The sequence below is a fragment of the Histoplasma capsulatum genome (genome assembly GCF_000150115.1).
Source record: "Histoplasma capsulatum G186AR genomic scaffold supercont2.2, whole genome shotgun sequence".
In the NCBI taxonomy this organism is placed as follows: Eukaryota; Fungi; Ascomycota; class Eurotiomycetes; order Onygenales; family Ajellomycetaceae; genus Histoplasma; species Histoplasma capsulatum.
Window position 1 is genome coordinate 2,793,504 of NW_025544802.1, and position 21,967 is coordinate 2,815,470.

Sequence of the window (21,967 nt, forward strand, 5' to 3'; positions counted from 1 at the left end):
GCTGGCACTTTTTGCTCTTTCCTTCTCTTTTCGGGAGTTCGAAAGGAACGCAGCGAGCGGAATTCAGAAAGAAAAAAAAATATAGTAACCGCAAACCAACGAATCAATAAGTATCATCACGATGTCGATCACGTCAGACTGGAGTCAACAACGTGATGTGACTCTCATGCGTGTGAAAGGAACCATTAACCCAATAAAAAAAAAGGGCTTCTACCTTTTTTCCTTTCGCTGTCGCTCTGGGCTTCAGGAACTGGATCCGCCGATACGAGCTGGCTGGCGGCTCAATGTCAAAGTTGAGACGAAGATCGACATGTTGGACTCAATCTGCTTGGGCTGGCTAGGCTGATCGAATGTGATGAGCCTATGGCACGTTGCTGGGGTGGTGGCTTCTCTCATTTTTCTTTTTCTTTCGGAGAATGAAGTTATATTCCCGTGCTCTCATGCTTCAATAATCGGCTCAATACTGAGGCTTGTTTTCTATTCGTCGGATGACAAGACAATTTTGCCTGAGAATCTTAACAAATAATGATACACAACTTTCATTGCATTTTCATTTTCATTTTTTTTTTTTGTCTTCGAATAAAAAATGAAAATGAAAAAAGACATTACGTTTTGCATACACCGTGTCCGTTCGGCCATGATACAGGACGAGAGGAGTGGAAAAACGAAAAAGAAAAATCCCCGGATCCAAACCAAAAGTGACCCGACTGGGTTACGATCTCTCTCGCCCAATCACCCCTGTTTGGCTCTGCCGTGTCTTTACGCGTTGGTGCTTACCCTTATGCAAGCGCTCTGAAGGGACACAAAACCCCACACATCCGCGCGAACGAGGATTCAAGGGACAGCTTACGAGGGACGGACAGCCGGGATCAAAGGCTAGGATCAAGGGATGGCTGCTCCAGGGACAGCGAGGGGCGTTTTCCCCAAATATGAAGAAGATCGTACTGCAAATCGTTGTCTAACGGTTGCGCCGCTGAGATCGCGATACGATCAAAGTCTTGGAGGCAATGTGCTTGAACCAGATAAGCAGAATACTCCTTTTGCGAGGAGAAAAGCGTGCGTGCCATTCGCCCTATGCACAGCTCGATGTGATATCTGGTTGCATGGGCAGAGATGAGATCGAGTGTCCCTACCACCAGCGAATCCTCGAGGAACGAGAATTTTGGGAGTTTTGCGGCTCCAGACTCTAAATAATCGTTAAGTGTCATGATTATTTGGAGGACCATTTCGATGGTGGTGATGGTGGCTGATAGATCATGATCATGCTCTGTTCGGGGCAAGATCTCTTGGTGGAAACCTTATTTTGTTCTGCCTTGGTGCCATTTTTCTTTTCTTTACGTTTTCTTTTTCCTTATCCTCTTGAATTTTCTTTGATTACGAGATTTCGGCGCAGCAAGGCCACGCTGTTCTTGATGGCTATTTCTTAGACTTCTGAATATTTTACATAGTACTTTTGAATCCAGCCCACTTCTCGGATCCTCGAGATGCCGTCCAGGAGCAAACGTTGGTAGCCACAGGTTCTACCCACGAATTTCTCTGATCAGCCTGGCAAAAGGAAATATATTTTCTTCAAGGAGAAAAGCTCCATTATTTTCACGGCAAAGTGAAGTCGTACAAACGACATGGTGCGGATTCGGGAATCACACCTATTCGTTGTGCTCTCGGGCTGTGCATATGCCTTCGCATTCTCTTTGGAAATTACTCGGAGCTCGGGCTTCATTCACAAAAGCGTGGAGCCCGAATGGGAACATTATTGTTATTGTCACCCGCCAATTTTCGTTTGACACGAAAGGGACGTGCAATTCTCTCCATTTTGGGTTTGGCGGGGAGAAGAATAGAGGGCGGTGGGCTTGTCTTTTCAATCAATAGGTGGATTGAAAGATGCACGCAAACAGAATGAACATCCTGATTGATGGTTGACTTTACGAACAACTCTTCACTGAGTCGAGGTTCTAGTGTACCTGACTGTCAAGCAACTGATCCTTTGCATATTTCCTTTCCTGTTGCTCCGTCTGCCACTAAAACATCCCACACGGGAGTGAGAGAAACATTTCGTTACTTTCTTCTGCAGAAACACTTCTAAAACTTTCAAACTTGCTTGCAGTATCCCCCAATGCCATGATTCTATCACACCCACAAGCTGGATGCTCATGGGTTCCTTTCTAAAGTGCTCAAAGGTGTATTCAGGGAGACCTGAGAACCTATATACTGTATCCCGTCATTTAAATGGAAGCACGTCTTTCGAGCATTAAGATTTCCCACAAATAGAATGACCATGTACTACTTGTCCTGAAACAGAATTTATGCCTAGTTCTTCGACCTGAATAGAAATCAGACCTTGAATTTGATAGATCTCTCTGGGAAAGTACATACCGCAACGCCAGCCTGCCAGCATTGCATATGCATCGTGGATGATTGCATGCCGCGCTCAGCATTTGTTTCTTCGAACCTCTTGGATGTGAATACATGTGGCTCTGCCGCATCAGTTCTCAGAGAATCTATCTCCCTTGATATTTGATTGAGCCGAGATATTTGACTAATTAAGCTACTGAAGCCCTTTATATTTACTTGGCTCAACGAGCAAGCTTCCAATTGATATGCAGTTAGAGCAGTGCAAGCAAAATATTACAACTTGCATGATATTTGGTTTGAGAAGTTTTTCGTCAAACAGCCTTGCTACAGAAGACGATTATTCTTCCACTGCTAGGGATAATGGCTTCTTGCATAGCCGGGGTGTGCCAAATTTCCCCAGTTCGACATTTGAAAGATTGGATTTTTCGATATGTCGTCAGCAGCTCGCTCCTGCAAACCTTCGAAATAGAATGGCGAATGTATATTTTAACTAATAGAAGGAAAATACTCGAGAGCACGAGTGAGCCATGCTGCTGGATGTGACAGCAATGTCACCAGCCGAAGCTCTCACCTTGCGTCAATGGCCTGTTCTATGACAGAACTTGAAAGATCGCTAGTACGAACAAGATAATTATTCATCCCTACCTGGCACGGATGCAGGAATAGTTCCGGAGCCTATTGGCTCAGAAACACAAGGCCCTGATGGAATATTGACAGAGGGTTTTACCCCTATAAATGAAGACGCGGCCTGATTAGACGGGAAAGCGCTTACCGGGGCATCACAAAGGATGATGGCAAAACATCCTAAGTATCTATATTCTTGGAAAAGAGTTCATAATCAAACTATTCTGTAAGGTGAATCAGATATTGACGACTTCAGGTTGCTGCATCTACTGTTGGATGGTGCAAGTCATTTGCTAATTTAAGAGATGTACGACAGCTTAAATGGCCTGGCCTTCGAAAGTTGACCGCTAGAAGTTTCATTCTGGAGTACGAGAATATGCGGTCTTCAAACATCCACCCATTTTACCCCGGTTCGCGGCTATCGGTCCTCCAGATAATATTATAGAACTTCGTTGTGACAGCTGCAATTTCATTTTAAGGTCCAGCGTGAAATCCTGTGAAACAGCTTACTAAAACTCCACCAATGCAAAGCTGGTCATAATTCTCGTTAACAGCTCCATCTCCCATTTTCAAAGCAGCCCGATTTCAAATTTCAAACATCTGCCTTGCTTTCGCTGATTCCCCGCAGTATTTAATTTTGGCCTGTTGACTTGAAACAAGGGGTGTTGAGAGTTAGATAAGCCAATGATGGTCGAGTGCTGACCTTGAAGTATGTCGGGTACAATAAATATTGTGTCCCCCATTACCCAGATATGCCATGTTTGAAAGCAAATTACGTACTGATTAACAGCACGGTACAGATTGCAATCTCGAAATATTTGCCATAGCCTCCTGGCCCGGGTGTGAACGGCACGGAAAGACATAGCCAGACACGGTTTATGTTATCCGTTGCCGATGGACCAACTAAATCTGTACGTTTCAAGGGGCATTCATCCCTCGTTATATCCGTTCAGGTCGCCATGAGCTTGATTATCATTTCTTCAAAAAAAAATTAAAAAGGAAGGAAGGAAAAGGTGGAAAGAAGACGAAAAACAAAAAGAGGGGGGATGATTGTTCATTGCATCAAGAGTTAAGAGCAACTGGTAATATTTTGGTCTTCAAATAATGGCCGTTCGATGTTGGCCATTGCAGGGGTTATGATCATCGCGAGAACGGGCTACCTAAAGGGTAGATGCTAGTCATAATGTCGGCAGAAGCAGTCAAGGGCCCTGAGATGGCCAATGACCATTCCTTCGCAACAGCTTAGAACACTCTATCCATTCCATATTTAGATATGAAAGGTGCTCTCAGAATTGCTATCTTAAATACGTTTCCCATTTAGTTCCATCAATGATTCTAGATTTGAGAGAAAGAAGAATAGTAAAAATAATACTTCATAGTCTATCTTGAACCTGGAGACTGGAAATAAACTTTCGGGAACGAAGCTTATTCTCAGCCTCATTATCACGTGATTAAGATCTTCTGCCACCTCGTTTTCAACTTGAGAAATTGTCCTCATACAATACGTCACAGGAATCGCTCAACTTCAACTGCTCGTGGTTATAACCTTTTATTATCTGTCCTACGCATGCATACTGCAATGAACCATTTCTTTCCTTAGTAGCAGTTCTCTTTACCTGCCTCCAACTACACTTTTCTGCCTTATATCTCCCTATATAATCCAGCAAACGGCAATCTAACAACCATGGCCTTCTCGACCCCGGTCACGACCACCTCCTCTCCCTCTCCCTCCCTTTCTCCCTCCCGCCCACAATCGCAGTCCCTCATAAAGCGCCCGTCCTCCGCTTCAGATGCTCTCATGATGGCCCCACCGCCCCTACCTAAACGCATAAAACGTCCCGCCACTGTCCTTGACGAAGACGAATATACCGACGCTCTGTCTCATATCATCGCCCGTGACTTCTTCCCTGGGCTGCTGGAGACCCAAACCCAGCGAGAATACCTGGACGCCTTGGAGTCGCGCGATAAGGAGTGGATCAAGCGTGCGGGAAAGAATTTGGAGGCTGTGATGACACCACGGATCGATGCTGGTGGAAAGAGGAGTGCCAGCGCTACCGCTACGAGGTTCGAGAGATCGGGGAGTGCGACGCCCAAAGGAGGTAGTAAGTGGGCTGGTGGTGATACACCATTATCTGTGGCAGGTTCGACGACCTCGATAAATTCAAGAAGTGAGGACGGGAGCACTGCTGGTCGAGACTCCATTGTGGATGTACGGAATATGAGCCTTTCGATGTTCCAGTCGAAATATACCAGTGAAGACAACGAGTCATTTAATAAGTTGCTTGATAGACAGAATGTCAAGAAGAGACAGAAGTATGCGTGGATGTGGAACGGAAATAAGATTTTGACACCTAGGCAGATCGCCTTCAGGAAGCGAGAGGCAGAGAGGACGAAGAGGCTCCCTCCCCCTCCTCTTTCTTCTTCTCCCTCTTCTACTTCCCTCTCGCTCTCTGCTTCAGCGTCGGTTTCGGAAAGCGAAGGTGTCAGTAATAAAAATAACAAACGAGTTCAACTTATCACAACCGATCAAGATGCCCGCCCTGCCCAACCGGATGCCTGGGCCTCTAAGCCTGAAAACGCTCTCATGTTTATCCCATCTTCTGTCGAAGACACACACGAAACCGTTGCACAAAAGGCAGAATCTACATCTCGCGCCGGTCCCAAACAGGTCATATACAACAATACTCGCGTCCAACACACCCCGCCACAACCGGATGGGAGCGCAAATAATAGCAATACCATCCCGCCATCTCCCTCCCTCTCCGCAATCCGCGATGCAATCGCCGGCCATCCGCATTCCACTGGTTCCGAACCAGGCTACACAGGCGCCGAAACACCCCGAGTGAATGGCTATGCATTCGTAGATGAAGACGAACCAACCCCACAACCTCCAGATGACGAAGATAACTCCGCCTACCACCTCTCCCTCCTAAAAATGAACATCGACACCTCCAGCTCCGCAACACCAAACCCTTTCACCATCCGCGAAAATCGTCGTCGCGAACTCCTGCACCACCGCATGGTCGAGCGTGTTGCGACTATTAAGCGCGCGGAGCGCTCAGGGAAAGATGTCCGGACTCCTGTGCCAAAGTTTCCCAGTAGCCCGATGATTGCGTTTGGGAAGACACCGGGGTCAGGTGGTCGGACGCCTGGTGTTCTTAGCGGTAAGGGATTGAGTAAAGCGTCGCTGACACCGGCGGCACAGAGGCTGTGGGCGGCTGTGGGGAGTACGCCGGGACGCCGGGGGGTTTCTGAGGAGGGGTCGAAGGATATGTGGACGCCGAAGAGGAAGTAGAATGGGGGTTTTTTTTAGGCCTTTTCTGGGCTGGTTTTAGTCTACTGTTTATTTTTTTATTCTTCTCTAATTATTTACCATTTTTCCCCTCGTGGTACAGGGATGGTTGGATGGGAATCGGTTTGGAAAGGTTTGATGTACCATGTTATCGTTATCAATTAGCACTGTGCTCTATACATCTATGCGGTGTATTTATATTAGGTTATCAACGGGGTAGAGCCTTCCTACATGACTCCCTCTTATGAAATTATATGAAAAGATATGCATCTATGGCTATCGTCGTTGGAATATAACTTGTTAATTGATTTATGTGATGAAAGCTTCCAAATATTCTCTCGTACGATCTTCATATCATACCATTTTATTTTTATATAGCTATTATGACTTAACGTACAAACGTATCGTTTTATAAAACGAGCGGCGGTAGTATAGATAAAAGTCGTATGCATATGGACCTAGGCCTGGAGAAGAACAGTTCTCTCAATTTCTGTGCGCAATCGTAAAATGATCACGATGAATGGAGATGAAAAATGGCGACCAAGGTAGCAAGTATAGCCAACTGCACTGGTGAAATATTAATACTCCTGTTTTCAAGCAAGTAGCTAAAAACCGGGAGTAGAGATCTTGTCATAGAAAGCCCAGGAATTATAAACATTAATATTGATCCAACCCATTTATATCTTATATCTGCCACTTCTCTATTTGCATTAAAATAAAATACAAGCTTCGTTTACACCAAAATCAGCGATGAATGCTGAAATAGACCGCTAAAAAGGGAAGAAACAGTGACAAAAAGATAAATCTACACCATCCAAAACACCATCCAAAACCCAACAAGCCCAGCCAGCCCAAGCATGAAACTTGCCCCTACAAATCCACTGCTCCCATTCAAGAAATACGCCGCGCCAAAATAACTACAGGTAATATCGCCATTGGGACTTTTCATCCCGTAGGACTCATTCAACCACTTCCCGGTAGGGCACGAAAATCCCAGAGCAGCGGGACAGCTTTGCACAAGCTCGTGACAGAGATCTTGGCACGGTAGAACCTCCTTATAGGGCCCCGGTTTAATCTTCTCGTCGATGAGCGGATTGCGGGATGAATTCGAGAGCACCATCTGCCGCAGCGAGTCGTCGATGGCGATGACGGTGTTGTTTGGGAACTGCTGCGCTGTGTTGCGCGGGCGAAGAAAGGGAAGGGTACTGGAATAATCGGCGCAGCGAGGGATGGTGACGGCACAGAGCCACTGTTGGTAGGCAGCTGCACAGTCTGTGCAGTTGCGGACGAGAGAGTATTGGGATTTTGCAGAGGCGTTGCAGGGGATTTGGGCGAGGGAGCGCGTGAAGTTTTTGTATAAGTTTGCGGCATAGGTGTCGTAGAAGTTGGCGAGGTCGTCGAGGGACATAGATGGATTGGATGGGACGGCGTACGCGACCTCGGAGCAGAATTCGAGGCTGTGTAAGATGGCACAGTTATTATCTGTTTTTGGTTATATAGTGTTAGTATATTGTGATGGTATGTCAGGGGACACCCCGCGCATCTATCCCATTTTCTAGGGGCTAAATCAGCGTACCTGCTTTGGTGGTAAATTTCGTGGGTCTCCAGACTTTGCCGCCGCCGCCAACAACTCCTTTGCCAGAATCGGTGGAGTTGCCTTCCATTGCTAGAAACCCGTAATAGGATGTACTACTATTTAGGCCTCGGATATAGAACTGTTCTTTTGGTTTGTGATTTTGTCCCCTGTTGGTCATGCTGACTTGTACATTATCGCCGTCCTTGCGAATTTGTGCATTGCCTTTCAGTCCGCAATAGGAATTCTGTACGCCTAAAATCGACTTATCCTTCGTATCATGGGCAAACATGGTAAAAGGTGGAGGATCAAGGTTCATCCACTGCTGGTAAATTTCATCGTCAGGGCTCGCGTTGGTTGCATCCTTGGTCTGAAGCAAAGCAGATCCGCTATCACTATCGACGAAGAATAGATAAGGGACGTTAGATTCAGCTTCATGAAATAATCGGTCAATGGACGCTGCGATCTCAAATTTGTATGAACCGAAATAGCTTTTGTCTGTTGGCGCAGATACTGAGATGTAGATGGGCCCGTCAGCATCGAGGACGGTGCTCGCGTAACCACCATCAAAGTCTATGACTTGCAAATTTGAGACTTGAGCTCCGGGATCTGGCTGTTGAATATCCGTGGATGGGGAAACCTTGAGCTGTAATTGTGGTGGCCCCGTGTTCCGCGAATCTGGTGTAGCATTGAATGCAGGTTGTAAGCAAGTGGTTGCAGATATATACACTCTTGTCGCCTGTTTAACTAGCGTATCATTCCGCCGCTTCAACTCCGTCCGTTCCATTAAACCATTATCTAGAAACTCCTTCTCATTAAATCCAGGGAGTCCCCGCGAAGGGCCCGACTTTGGGCCAGCCAAAGTGTCCTCAGGAATCCAAAAATAAAGCGTCGCCCCCAAATCAACCTCTCCCTCCTCAGGAGCATTGTTCCCTAACGAAACAGCATTATTCGGAGCTCGTCGCTGGATACCAGAAACAGTACCAACAGAGGTAAGGTCAGAGTCCGGAGCCGCAATGGTCTCTGGAGCTACTCCATCAGGGCCCAGATGTAAGTCGATATCCTGCAATCGGGGATGGTTATGGTCTTTGGATATTATTGAGTCGACATCAACAGCATATGCGAGACTTGGGTTCGAAAGAACGAAATAGAGGACGATGATGATGAACAGGGTGGCCGCTAGAGAGGCCGCGAAGCGCGATTGTAAGGGTGAGAGTTTCAGACACGGCATCCTGGATAGGATCGTAAAGACCTGCTCTGAGAGCGATTGCGCTAGGTCCTAAGGACCTGTATGTGAAATATGCAGCAACAGATGCCTATTCAAGGTGAGTCGTCCGCCCTGTGCACATGCACCTCGTCGCATATCGAGCGGCTGAGCAGCTAGAAGCCTGCAGATTGTTGGCCTTTGGGGACAACATAAGCCAACGGAGAAGCCAACTCAAATATGGAGATATATTGCTCTTCCACACACGGTTCTCTCAAACAACCTCCTGCATCAAAAGTCGCCGGCTGCCGGATGAACATAATTCCGTTACCAAATCCATCTGACTAAGCCATCGCCACTCTAGTGAGTTTGACTGACTACATGTTTATTTATGGAAGCCCTTCTCCCCAGATATTCAAAGGAGATCCAAAGATAAAATAGAACGAGGCCGAAGGCACAGAAACCATCTAGCCCACCATGCCTCGCGCAGAAGTCGGCAGCACAAAGTACCTGAGCAACAAGCTCAAGTCCAAAGGCCTCCAACGTCTGCGATGGTACTGCCAGGTTTGCGAGCGGCAGATGCGTGACGAGAACGGCTTCAAATGCCACACGCAGTCAGAATCACATGTGCGCCAAATGCTGCTTGTCGGCGAGGACCCGCGCAAATACATCCAGCAATATTCCAATGAGTTCCTGTCCGACTTCCTCAAGCAGCTCCGCACCAGCCACGGTGAGAAGGCCATCAATATCAACCACTTCTACCAAGAATACATCGCCAATAAAGAGCACATACACATGAATGCCACACGCTGGCCGAGCCTGACGGAATTTGCGAAATACCTTGGTCGTGAGGGGATTTGTAGGGTTGAGGAGGGGGAGAAGGGAATTTTTATTTCGTGGATTGATAATAGCCCTGACGCGCTGAGGAGACAAGATGCGTTGAGGAAGAAGGAGATGCAGGATCGCGGCGACGAGGAAAGGGAGCGGAGGATGATTGAGGAGCAGGTGCGCCGGGCGCAGAGGGATAGGGAAATTGCAGGGAGGGAGCCTCCGCAGAAGGATGATACGGATGCGGCACCGAAAGAGTGGCAGCCGACTGAAGGGGAGAAGATAAAATTGAACTTTGCGTCATCTAAGGGAGTTGCTTCCTCTTTATCCACTTCTGCATCCCCAGCCCCAGTGGACACAACCTCACCCGCACTCACGCCCGCGCCCGCGCCCGCGCCCGCTCCTACACCAGGCGACAGGAACGGCGAACAATCCCCAGCTCAAAATTCATCTCCATCCTCAAAACCATCAACTACAACACCCGCACCGCCAACAACGAACCAATCAACATTACCGATGACAGCATCAGCCACACAATCCGACCGATCATCAGCCTCCCTCAAGGTGGGCACCGTAACCTCAAAGCCCAAAAACGTCTTCGCTGCAGCGTCCAAGAAGAATGCCCTTGCAGCAGCTACAAAGAAGAAAAAGGTAGAAGCACCTTCAAAACCACTCACGGCCACTGAGCGCATCATGAAGGAGGATATGGAGCGTAAGCGCTCTAGAGAGGAGCGGCCTAAGGGGTTTAATAATGGTGGGATTAATTTTAAGAAGCAGAAGATTGCATGATTCTCCGAAGCATTTGAATGCTTTATTTTAAAAAGCCCTGGATGGAAAGGGTTTGTTCTATCTCTTTTTTGGTTGGGCTTGGCGCGTGGACTAGTGTGGCGTTCCAGTGACTGTCATAGGTATAGATAAGGACATCTCGGTACATAGACAGGCAGGAATTCTTCTTTTATATCTACACTCATACCTGGGTACATATGGATGCAGAAAATATTTCGCTCTTCGTAAGAGGGAAAGCAATATAGATTCATGACAATCATGCCTTCACCATCACAATGCAACTTCTCAAATTTAGTCGCATTTATATCATGCAAAAGGTACTTTACCTGAAATACAAATTTGAAGAAATGCATGCATCTTCAAGGAAATGTGAGATATAGATAATACATGGGGTTTCCTTGAACACGGAGAATATACAGTAGTTATCTCATGTTGCAAATGAGGTATATACTACATCTAATATTTTGCTGACAATATTCCTTTTTTTTTTCTTTGGTATTTCATAAACCAACTAATAGTTATGAACTTTTTCTTTATCAAAAGTAACCCACAGATAACTAAATGAACACGAAGGAAAGGAAGAAATTAAGTAACAAAGAAGGCGAAACGGAACAAGGAAAGCCTAGGAAATTGCTGCTACTCTTCCTTACATAATATGCGGGAAAAAATAGGTTACATTGGACAATTGAAAAAAATAAAAGCATGTGTATGTGAAGGGGGGGCCGGAGAGGGGGAGAGAGATGGCGAGGGGAGAACGGGGACAAGTCATAGAAGTTTATAGCGACGCGCAATCACCAAGCTAACCATAACAATCATCCCAATGACTCCCAAAATGCCAAAGAACCACCCGAGCCCTTCCGCCGACTGTCCAGGGACCGGAACATTCATCCCAAACAACCCACAGATCAAATTGAGAGGCACCAAAATCGTCGCCAGGAACGTAATCTTGCTGAGCACTTTGTTCACCCGGTTGCCTAACATGAGGTTCGTCACGCTCAGCTGTGCGAGGTAGTTGGTGTGCGAGCGGCTGAGCATCTTCTCAAAGTGGCCTAGGTTGGACATCATAGTCACGACGTGATCTTGGATGTCGCCGAGGTAGAGCCCGATGTCCCCCCGTGGCGTGACGGAGTACTGCTCGTTGCACCGCTTGGAGAATCCCTTGATGACATCTGCTTTGCCGCCCAGGAGGCGCATGAGGCTCATGACTTTTTTGCGAAGACCGCCGATTTGGGGGAGGAAGACGTTGAAATCCTCGACGCGCGCGATAAAAACTTGGTCTTCTATTACTTCGGATTCGATCTCTACATCGCGGAGGACAGGACCGAAGCTGTCGACGATGTCATCGCTGTTGTTGGCGTAAGAACTTGTCAGTTTCCTTTGTGTTTCTATTTTCTCCTTTAAGCAGGAAGGTGGCTGATGGACTTGTGACTTACATCATTGCGTAGCAAACCCAATCACTGCTAAGAGACACATAGTCGCGCAACTTCGAAATTCTCTTTCGGACATTGCCCGCATGGGGGTTTTCGGTGTATGAGAAGGAGATGATACCCTCGCGGAAAACAACCATATACGTATTGATTGGCTCCAGGAAGTCATCACTGAGTTTATCGATCTGGTAAAAAGTCCGGAAACAGACAAAGTAATACTGCTTGAACAATTCCACCTTCTCACGGGCTTCCTGCATCATGATATCCTCTGCAGTCAAGGGATGGATGGAAAAAGCTCGCGAAATCGCTCCTACTTCATCATTGGTCGGGTCAAGGATGTCCAGCCACCATACGCCACCATCAGGACCTAGCTGGAACAAGTCACGGAAAGTCTCTCCTTCAAGCACGAGGCCACCCAGTTCACATGCGTGGACTGTGTTCTGGTACTCGGATGAAAAGAAGCTGAAGCGATTACGCTCGTTCTCATTATGAAGATTTTTAACTTCTTTCTCATCCACGGTATGGCTGATTTGCTTTTCAAGACTGCCGGCAGTGTCGACCACGGATGCAGGGGTGGACGGTCGCATGACAATTTTGGGGATATCCTTAGCCTCCGACCTAGGTCGTAAATCGTGAAAGGTGCGAGATGGCTTTCTCTGCGCAGTCATGCTAACTTTGCGAGGCACGGCCTGGCTTTTCCTTCTGCTAAGGGCCACGAATTCCTCCAACTCCTCGAAGTCGATGATTGACGTTTTTCCGCTCTCATCGTATGTGGGGAAGCACACATCCGCATCGTCGTTGAGACCAGTTCTCGGATCCACGGTATCTACGCCAATTGCGCTCGTGTTGCTGAAGGTCGGGCGACGTTGATTGGTGCCAGTGGACATGGTCTTCTGGAGAACGATATCCAAGTCCAACGGCGCATGACTCTCCATAGTATTCGCACGTTCACGGCGACGCGGCTCGGCAAATGCTTCGACAGAATTTGGAGGCGAACTGGACTTACCCGATGCCGATGACGCTCGAGACCGAGTCGGGAGGTCATGCACGGTGAGATTAGGTCTCTGGAGGCTCGGTCGAACCGGCGCCATAGGGTTCACAGATGAGCGCCGTCTGTCACCATTGGCACTAAGTTCATCGTCGGCAATCGCATTCTCGAAGTCCCTAGATATTGGTCCCACTTCGAGGTGAAACGTATCATTAACACGGCGTGGCATTGGACTTCCACCTTCTTGCGCTTGGCGTGCCTGCAGCAACTTGTCCTGCCAGCTCAGCACATTGTCAGCGGCGGTGTCCGCCCTAGGGAGAGACTCTGGCTGGAAGCGGTGATCATCAAGCTCTGGGGCAGGAGTGCTGAATCGGGTCCCGCCCTTATCTGATCTTGGCGACTCACTCATGGCGAATGAGTGGAACCACCCTGGGAATATCGATTGAAAAGGCCAGGTTTGTTGATTATCCTCTTTTTCTCCTCGAAATGACTTTCACACGACGTGTGGAGTTTGTTGGGGGGTGAGACGCCCGAAAGCGACCCACTGGGCGTTGACTCTGCCACAACTGGAAGATGGATCTGGCGGGTGGGCGGGGGGGGCGGAAACCACACAGAAGTACGGGAGCCCCAATTTCCTCCTGCCCAGCCCACGGGCAATAGGGCTTGGTTGTTCCGTGTTGCGCTTTATGTAAATATGTATATATGTAGATATATATATATATAATTAGATATATAGATAGGGGTCCTTGATGTGATCAAAAAAGACTAGTTATGGAGGCCGAGTGTCGCCCCCAGAGAAGACCCGGAATTTCGGGCCCAGGAGAGGGTGGATGAAGGAGAAGTTGGTGTAGTTGAGCCCCGCCAACTTGACTGTGGTTGAAGAAGAGGAGTTCAGTGACTCCAGGGTCGCTGGATTGGAAGGTAAGGCAGAGGGGAGAGGGGATCGCTGTTGGCTGACGGCCTCAATGAAGTGAAGACACTGTCTTGAGCGCTGATCTGGAGAGGGAAAACTCGAGGGGAAAGAGACACACAAACACACACACGGCCAGAAGGTGGAAACAGGAAAACTGGATATTGGGTGGTATACGGCCACAGAGCGGGCTGGTCTGAGCGTTGAGGTGGGATCAAGAAGGATGGAGGTTGTAGTTGGATAGGAGGAGGACAGGAGCTGGGGCGAGTTGTCTGAGGTTGAGCAGACTTTTTTCGGGCTTGGCGGCGCTGGAGGTCAGCCCCAAGCGAGTTAGTCATCCGGGCCTAGAATCCGATAAGGTTGCAACCTCCTTACGGCGCACAGCTTTCAGCTCACCACCGTCGCGGGGAGAGTTCGCGACATCGAGAGCAACTTGGATCGTCGCGATGTCTGCCCAGAGAGACATGAACCCCTCCGTGGCCCAATATTCAGATAGATCTCAGCTGCCCGCGCCGAATCCATGTTAACTTACCCCGCCAACCCATCCACCGAATATCTTCATAGTCCATGCATGGCGATCCTTGATTCCGTTCGTCCTATTTTTGCATGCCCTTCAGCATTCCATTCATCACCCCAGTGTGCACTTTGTACCATCCCCATCTCTGACAACCAGAAATGAAATGGGCTTCTCCAGTATCAAGAGATGCAAACCCCACCGGAACATGCAGATTGTAGAAAGACACGAATCTGCTGCAGCTTGTTCACTAAGAATAGATAACTGCTCTGCTCTCCCGCAGCACTTCGTCCCGCCTGTCCCACCAGCCGTCTGCAAAGTTGATAGCATTTGAATGTATGGTTGCAACTACGAACCGTTGAGTAGCCAATCTTTAGGTTTGAATTCGCCATCAACGTCAGGGAGCACTTTTCCCCGCATGAAAAAAAGCCCCTTCTCATTCATTTGTCAATCTTCTTTTCCCCTCATTTTCATTTTCATTTTCATTTCATTTCCTTCTTTCTTTAATTTCATTTCGTTTTTATTTTTCATTTCATTTAATTATTTTTGATGATGCAGATATCGCTAGACGCTTGCATTCTCTCTGTAGCTCTCAAGGTACCACATCCCACGCTACCTCCTTGGTTGAGAATGCAGGGAGCATATAAGACTTCAACTACCGTACCGTTTCGGCATAAAACTGGCATTCGCAGCGTAATCTTGACAAACCTCAGTACCCTCCCCATCGAGGACAGTAATAGCGCTCACATATGCCCATGCCCCTCAGCCTGCTCGTTCTAGACTATTGTCCTAGTCAATCTTATATATTATCTCCAAGCGACTACCCTGAGTACCGTCGTCTTTACTTCCGCTCTGAGGAAGGGAAGGTGGGATTTTAGAGTTTTCCAGCCGCCCGCGGATACCCTGCTGGCTTTCGCGACAAAGGAGTTTTGATGCACGTAATTGCGTAGGTGGAACAGCAATTGACTTTGCAATTGTGTGCTGGTCCAGGGGTCTACCAATTGGTGTTATTTAATGACCTATTGGATGTACTTCTCTTCGGGACTCCCAAGGCACTTTCTTCCCTGTATGCCACATCGCGGGAGAGAGAACAACGCCAACAACCCCCCTGGATGACTACTTCAACCACCCAACTACTTACCTACTTCTCTGCTTCCAGCGTCACCAGCTTCAGTGACTGGCTGAGGTTTTGCGCCGGGGTTGCTAATGCTGGGGGTCAACCAAGACCGTCGTCCAGTCGTTGTTCTCCGTCTCCGTCGCGTTTTGTTTCTCGTGGATTAGGGTTCTCTTATATGTATGTACAGTACATGTACAACATACGGGGCCAGATGAGGAATATCCTCATTACCCCTCCTTTATCGACAGATACCGTCGCATCTTTGATCCTACTAACGTTGCGTATCCCCTTCCCTTGCATGTTCATTTTCTACCCGCATCCAATCTGTATGCCTTTCGCCATCTGTAGGCTGGTGGCGGGTAGCCTCGCTTGCCACCATCCCAAAGCCCCTCGTTTTCCAGAAAAATCAGCGCCAGCGCACAAGGAAATTCCCCCTCTCCCCCGCGCATGATCTAGATGGTTGTTCCTCTGTGCTCCGTTTCCATATGTACTATTACGAGAACTAACCGTCCTGCCCAAAACTATAGTAGTTGCTATGGCAGAGCAAAGGAGTTTTGGCTACTCTGATTTTGGGATATCAACTTCAAATGGTATATCTTAATAAAAATCCCCATATATGCACTGAAATATAAAGTTCTTGTGGGGGGGTTATGTTAGTTAGGTCCGGAGTTTTTCGCAAAGGAAGGTATCAAAACAAGACAAGACGGGCTTCGTGATTACATCCCTTTATTGATTCCCAACGATCGAGGTTTTGCATACCAAATGAAGAATGCTTAGATACATAAATCTCAACAATGATTATATCAAATTTATATATAATATGTAATTTATGTATGCATATCTACATAATAGATTATAGAACTTATAGATATTAAAAATCTATATTATGTGTTGAGTTATAGACTGTATTAGACCTTGATTTTCTTAATACACTACTAGTGCTTCAAATACATCTCATATAAATTTATATAAAGAAATACTTAGAACTTTTTACATATGTAATCTACAATGATCAATGTACTTTTTTATATTATCAATTTTTCATAATAGTTAGATTTGATAGTAGATTATAGATTACCAATAAAAAATTAAATATAATTATAAATGATTGATATATGGAGTGGATGTTGGCATCCCTAGAATGCCACAGGACCACACCTATTTAAGCAGTGCTGCGCCCGCCAGTTACTTACAATGAACCAACCTTCCACCTCCATCTATAGATAATTTTGTCAATTTGTATGGGAAATGATGATCGTTAGAGTGATCATGTTGAGTCCCCATTACATCCCACAAACTTTGAATACGTGTGTTGGAACTGAATAATGTCCGAATATTGACCCAAATACTGAATATCGATAGATAATTGAATTGACTAACTATTCTAACTCTGATAATTACATGATAACTAGGCAGTATTTATAAGGAAGAGAATGCTTGATCACATGAGAGGGGCAGCACTGAGATTCAGCGGGGCAGTGCTCAGGTCTCAGATAGCTTGATATGCGAGATATTATCTCCGACAACGTGCCATTTACTGCCATCAAATAATATCTATTAGTTGCATTTAAATAACATTTGGTGCTGCTGAGTTTCATAAGGTACCATTCTGTCAAAATATTGATGCGTGCCATTTATTGCCATTTATTGCCTGGTGGTACGCAAAGAACATACAAACTTTCTCAAGGATTACTCTGCATGTTATTGGATGTGAGAACAGCCAAATGCACGTCAAGGACATCGAGCTCTCCAGTAACATTCATGCTCCCTGATAATTTCGTGACAAAACCCGTTCACGCGGCGCAGGGACAACAAACTCAATGGCGTAAATCTATCGTGCCGCAGTATAAATGATGCCAACAAACTTGATCAAGGATTTGATCCAGCCCAGATCACTGCGCCAAGAGAGCATTCTTCTTGACCAAGATCCAAGGTAAATAATAACTGTTGCTGTTCCGCGGTCCCTTGATATACTTAGCGATTCAAGCCACCGCTGCATATAAAATCATGTCATGTCGACACTATCAAATGATACGTTCTGCCATACATCTTCACTCCAGGGGTTACGAGGCTTGAGGTTGGTTACTGTAGTGCCCGAAGTCAGGGGCTTTCAGTGACCGTTGAACCCCCAACCCGGGAAATCGTTACAGAAACTGCAAGGTTGGATAGTTCCAACCTCTATCTCCGGTGGTGTTCTAAACCACTCACTGCTTTTAGAAAACCTGACTTCCACCTTTTCATGTCACCCATTCCAATCTTCAGCCCTCCCATAGTTACCTTGCTCGTTTCTACATAGTTCTACCATGCCATCGACACCTTCCAAACGGCAGCGGGCAATTCTGGCCATACCTTTTCTCGGCCTCACGCTGCTCTGTCTTCAGGTGATGGACATTGAAAAAATGGTCGCCCATCAGGAGCCGTTCTTGAGATCTAGGAAGATTAAATGGAGCAACGGGTCCATCCCCATTCTCTCCCATTTTCACTACGCGGAATTCCTCAACGAACTATGGCGCGGGACTACGGTGTCCTTCTCTCCATCGACTCTCGGCTATGATGTCGTGAGCTCATGGCAGATGTTTTCGTTTCTGAATGATCTGGGGTCTGTATATGTTGTGTGGCTTCTGGAGTCAAGCCGCGTGGGTAATGCATGGACACCAGCATATTTGTGGGTCCACATTACTTACTATTTTCCGAGTAACTATCATCGAGAAAATGGGTTGAGTAACGCTAACAAATCGACACCAGCCCGACCATATTTGCTTTTGCGGGTCAGCTTTTGGGCCTCGGGTCCGTTGCGCCGTTGTTCTATTTTCTCTGCTTCACTTTCGGGCCCTCAACCTCGGCTCTCATCCAGCTCCCTTTGAAGAAGAGACTAGCTCCTGAGCACAACGTGACACTACTTCCGATCCTCCTTCTTCTTCATACTTGTGAGGTGTTCGCGGCATACCTGGCTCCCCAGCCTACCACGCGGCATTACTGGACATGGGCGTGGCAAATGAGCCCTCTTTGGGTGGGCATAGCCAACTTCGTGATTTCCAAGTTAATTGGCACTTCTCCCTCTCTCAGAGCCACAACTATCAAGTGGCTTACATCTCCAAAACTTCCACTGAGCCTTATGAGTATCATCTCGGCAGGAGTCTGGGTATACATGCTCGTGAACTGTCCATACCCCTTATCAACAGTCTTCATACCTAGCAGCTCTGCCCAATCTGAATTTGTCCCCCACATGCGACGTGCCCTGCAGTATGACGAGATTGCTGTATTCGGGACTTCTTTCCTATGGCTTGGGTATCTGTTCTTTGATCTCCACTGTGCCGGCCTGATCAGACGAGGAGAATGGCTTGTCCCGGTTGCTGCTCTCCCCATTTTTACTGCCTTTGTTGGCCCAGGTGCTGCCTTCGCATTTGGATGGTACTGGAGGGAGAGCAAGCTACAGTCCAAACTAGCCCAAGAGTGATACACCGCTGTTGTGATGAGCTTTAGGCAGAATGGGCAAAATAAACGCTCTTAGTCTAGTAATGAGAAGGCAGGTAGTTGCTTTGTTGGTGGCTATTTATGTCACCCATTGGTTTTTTATACAATACATAGCCTAGGCCAACAGCAATTTCTGACACATTGAACATGGTCTGCTGTGTTTTCCCCACTCCCCATAAAAGTAAGTAATGAAAGCCAACTCAAACAGATTGAGATGCTGTGTTCACCTTAAGTTTTACGATGTAGATAGCTAACTCGGCTGCATGCAGTCCTTAACTCATGCTTCTACAGTAGATCCTAGGTTTGAAAATTAACTACTGCCTTTTTAATAGACAGAGCGAAGCCAAGTCTCTCGGCATCATACGAAGCTCTTGGGGGGTGGGGGAGGGGGGAACACAAAAGTTGCATCATTTTTGTGGTTGAAATGATTTGAACATCAATGTTTGAAAAAATATGACTTGAATCTCAATGATTTAGAGGAGATTTTTGCAACTCTGATTGGTCTACTCCGTACATACTGAATAATTCCCACTTTTATTTTATGCAGTGAAGACTTGAGTTCAACACTAATTCATAATTGACTTAGATACTTCCCTTCTTACCCCTGAATTATCTACCTTCCTGCCTACCTACCTACCTACCTTTCTATCTATCTGCTCGATATCCAATCAATTGCTAATAGAATAGAGAATGCTAGGTATCTATCTATCTACCTACCTACCTGCTTGACAATCAATCGATTGCTAATGGAATATAAAATTCTAACTACATAACTAGCTATCTATCTACCTCTATCTATCAACCAACCTGCCTGCTCAATATTCAATTAATCTCTATAAGAATAAATATCACCATCTAGCTACTCATCTATCTATCAAAGCTAGCTTACTAGCTGACTACCTGCCCGCTTATCTGCCTATCTATGTACTGACCTGCTTGAATGAATGATATCAACTGATGCTATCTATTGGTTTCATAACAGGAAATGCAGTAACAAGAGTTGCAACCTCAATATCAGATACAGCAATTTGGGTTCTCTATTTTGTTTCCACCATTGTTGATACTGGACCAAGAATCTAAGGGCGTGGATAACTCCATATAATATATTTTAGGTTAGTCGGTAAGTTATGCTTAACTATTAGGCTTAATCAGACAGAGCATGGATGTTCTATCGAACTTATGTCTCGTTACAAAGACTATAGAGCCGCAACACAATGGCAGGAATGTGCGACACGCAGCATCATCTAGCCACTTGGTTACCCAGCTTTGATGGTCACCCGATGGTGATCGTGCCTTAGAGAGAAGATGGATGAAAAGGCTGGATAGAACAGTCATAACTTGGTAAAAACGAACCTGGAGCCCCTCCCTCCCCTATCTTCGAAAACTCAACAACCGAAATTCCCCTCGCCAAAGCTATCTTGCTTTGTACAATACGTATGTCGCTATTTAAGAAGATTGAATTGTCCCCCCCGTATATTCATACTTTACATCAACCCTCCTAATGCCTACAACGGCCATCCTCGCAACACTGCAAAATTATCTCTCGAATCCGCCGTTCATCAGCACAGACAGCCCCATAATCTCAACATTCATCCTAAGTTAACCGCTGTGCTTATCAAACTTTACACCGAAGATCCACTTCAACACGTACCCGGGCCCCTGATCGCCCGTCTTTCACCTCTCTGGTTCTGGAATCTCACCTGGCGCGGTATCGAATGTAGAACCATTACAGCCTTGAAGAGGTGCATTATAGAGAAGAAGAAGCAAAAACAAGATCAATGTTGTCAATCAACAATGTGAGTATTTCCAACACTGTCCTGTTAAGTAACTGGGGAGAGAAAATCGCTTATCAGGATTCTGGGTCGACAAACCCAGGCCCTGTATGCAGATATCCCTATTCAACTTCACGAAGGAAGCATAGACATATAGAAATATCGCGTGGTGCATGGATTTTGAGGGATGCTCTTCGGAGTATTTAGTCATGCATTCCTAAGCACATCCTGTAACTATAACTTACTTTCCATGCCCTGATATTGAGGGACATGGGGGGTTGGTTGCCTGTACTCAAGATGTTTATGAGAAATCCACGTACAGCCCGTGGAAGAGTGATCTCTCCGTATAGTTTCTCTTTATCGATCTATACACCAAAAAAACCAAATACCAGCGAGTTAATTAGCTAGACATAATATTCTATCATGTTTACTCCAATCCGAACCGCCATAACCGGCGGTGGCACGGCAGGCGCCTCCCTCCTGCACGCCTTACTCAAACACCCCCGTCTATGCGTCCGCATCTTGGAGTCCGCCGCCGAATTCAGAGAAGCCGGTGCCGCAGTTGGTGTGGCGCAGAATGAATGGTCTTGCGGCGCTGAGCCTCATCGGTCCCTCAGCAAGCCGATATCTGGTACGTGCCGGCGCAGTCCCGCAGCGCGGGCGCCGCTTCATGCTTGCCCAGCGTGAAGGGTGGAATAGCATAATTGATGAGACGAGGGATGACGATGGCTGGACGCTGAAGGGCAGTGTGCATCGGGCCGCGTTCTTGCGAGAATTGCGAATCTGAAATAGTGACAGGGCTTCTGTTCAGATGCAAATCTCAAGCTGACTTGCAAAGTATGATTTATTACAGTTTAAGAATATAGATATAGATATCCAGAACCGGTGAGGTTTTTATACTTCCCTCCACAGCTAGACAAAATAGGCGAATTGAAAGGATTCGAAGGAAAACAAAGGTGAGAGAGAGACAAAGAAATGAGGGAGAAGAGCAACCAGAGGAACATGCACAAAGGAAATGCCATATCATGGACGTACGCAAGATAGACCCTGGGCTAGAATATGATAGGCGATATCAATGGAGCTCATGGGCCGGAATCAAATATGCT

The 21,967-nt window shown here is 46.7% G+C and overlaps 10 protein-coding genes across 10 annotated transcripts; 4 read left to right on the forward strand and 6 right to left on the reverse strand.

The window, feature by feature from the left end:
- Positions 1 to 869: 869 nt before the first annotated feature.
- On the reverse strand, positions 870 to 3,543 carry HCBG_02136 (uncharacterized protein; the record flags this gene model as incomplete). Its single annotated transcript, XM_045429185.1, has 6 exons — positions 870 to 1,186; positions 1,379 to 1,520; positions 1,962 to 2,018; positions 2,374 to 2,585; positions 2,998 to 3,081; positions 3,498 to 3,543. 6 exons carry the CDS (start codon positions 3,541 to 3,543, stop codon positions 870 to 872), a joined length of 858 nt encoding a protein of 285 aa, XP_045290971.1.
- A 1,117-nt stretch (positions 3,544 to 4,660) lies between these two features.
- HCBG_02137 (uncharacterized protein) lies at positions 4,661 to 6,520 on the forward strand (the record flags this gene model as incomplete). The annotated part of the gene is made up of 2 exons (XM_045429186.1): positions 4,661 to 5,078; positions 5,118 to 6,520. 2 exons carry the CDS (start codon positions 4,661 to 4,663, stop codon positions 6,269 to 6,271), a joined length of 1,572 nt encoding a protein of 523 aa, XP_045290972.1.
- Positions 6,521 to 7,073: 553 nt separating this feature from the next.
- HCBG_02138 (calcium channel subunit Mid1) lies at positions 7,074 to 9,072 on the reverse strand (the record flags this gene model as incomplete). The annotated part of the gene is made up of 2 exons (XM_045429187.1): positions 7,074 to 7,750; positions 7,845 to 9,072. The coding sequence occupies 2 exons, from the start codon at positions 9,070 to 9,072 to the stop codon at positions 7,074 to 7,076; spliced, it is 1,905 nt and encodes a 634-aa protein (XP_045290973.1).
- Positions 9,073 to 9,504: 432 nt separating this feature from the next.
- Positions 9,505 to 10,662, forward strand: HCBG_02139 (uncharacterized protein; the record flags this gene model as incomplete). Its single annotated transcript, XM_045429188.1, has 1 exon — positions 9,505 to 10,662. One exon carries the CDS (start codon positions 9,523 to 9,525, stop codon positions 10,660 to 10,662), a length of 1,140 nt encoding a protein of 379 aa, XP_045290974.1.
- A 362-nt stretch (positions 10,663 to 11,024) lies between these two features.
- HCBG_02140 (magnesium transporter ALR1) lies at positions 11,025 to 13,552 on the reverse strand (the record flags this gene model as incomplete). The annotated part of the gene is made up of 2 exons (XM_045429189.1): positions 11,025 to 12,004; positions 12,093 to 13,552. 2 exons carry the CDS (start codon positions 13,481 to 13,483, stop codon positions 11,425 to 11,427), a joined length of 1,971 nt encoding a protein of 656 aa, XP_045290975.1.
- A 291-nt stretch (positions 13,553 to 13,843) lies between these two features.
- Positions 13,844 to 14,450, reverse strand: HCBG_02141 (uncharacterized protein; the record flags this gene model as incomplete). The annotated part of the gene is made up of 3 exons (XM_045429190.1): positions 13,844 to 13,944; positions 14,116 to 14,292; positions 14,360 to 14,450. The coding sequence occupies 3 exons, from the start codon at positions 14,448 to 14,450 to the stop codon at positions 13,844 to 13,846; spliced, it is 369 nt and encodes a 122-aa protein (XP_045290976.1).
- Positions 14,451 to 15,287: 837 nt separating this feature from the next.
- HCBG_02142 (uncharacterized protein) lies at positions 15,288 to 15,921 on the reverse strand (the record flags this gene model as incomplete). The annotated part of the gene is made up of 3 exons (XM_045429191.1): positions 15,288 to 15,492; positions 15,644 to 15,701; positions 15,819 to 15,921. The coding sequence occupies 3 exons, from the start codon at positions 15,919 to 15,921 to the stop codon at positions 15,288 to 15,290; spliced, it is 366 nt and encodes a 121-aa protein (XP_045290977.1).
- A 1,997-nt stretch (positions 15,922 to 17,918) lies between these two features.
- HCBG_02143 (uncharacterized protein) lies at positions 17,919 to 19,072 on the forward strand (the record flags this gene model as incomplete). The annotated part of the gene is made up of 2 exons (XM_045429192.1): positions 17,919 to 18,280; positions 18,361 to 19,072. 2 exons carry the CDS (start codon positions 17,919 to 17,921, stop codon positions 19,070 to 19,072), a joined length of 1,074 nt encoding a protein of 357 aa, XP_045290978.1.
- Positions 19,073 to 20,220: 1,148 nt separating this feature from the next.
- HCBG_02144 (uncharacterized protein) lies at positions 20,221 to 21,133 on the reverse strand (the record flags this gene model as incomplete). The annotated part of the gene is made up of 4 exons (XM_045429193.1): positions 20,221 to 20,407; positions 20,573 to 20,594; positions 20,741 to 20,822; positions 21,107 to 21,133. The coding sequence occupies 4 exons, from the start codon at positions 21,131 to 21,133 to the stop codon at positions 20,221 to 20,223; spliced, it is 318 nt and encodes a 105-aa protein (XP_045290979.1).
- A 151-nt stretch (positions 21,134 to 21,284) lies between these two features.
- On the forward strand, positions 21,285 to 21,648 carry HCBG_02145 (uncharacterized protein; the record flags this gene model as incomplete). Its single annotated transcript, XM_045429194.1, has 2 exons — positions 21,285 to 21,426; positions 21,479 to 21,648. The coding sequence occupies 2 exons, from the start codon at positions 21,285 to 21,287 to the stop codon at positions 21,646 to 21,648; spliced, it is 312 nt and encodes a 103-aa protein (XP_045290980.1).
- Positions 21,649 to 21,967: the final 319 nt, after the last annotated feature.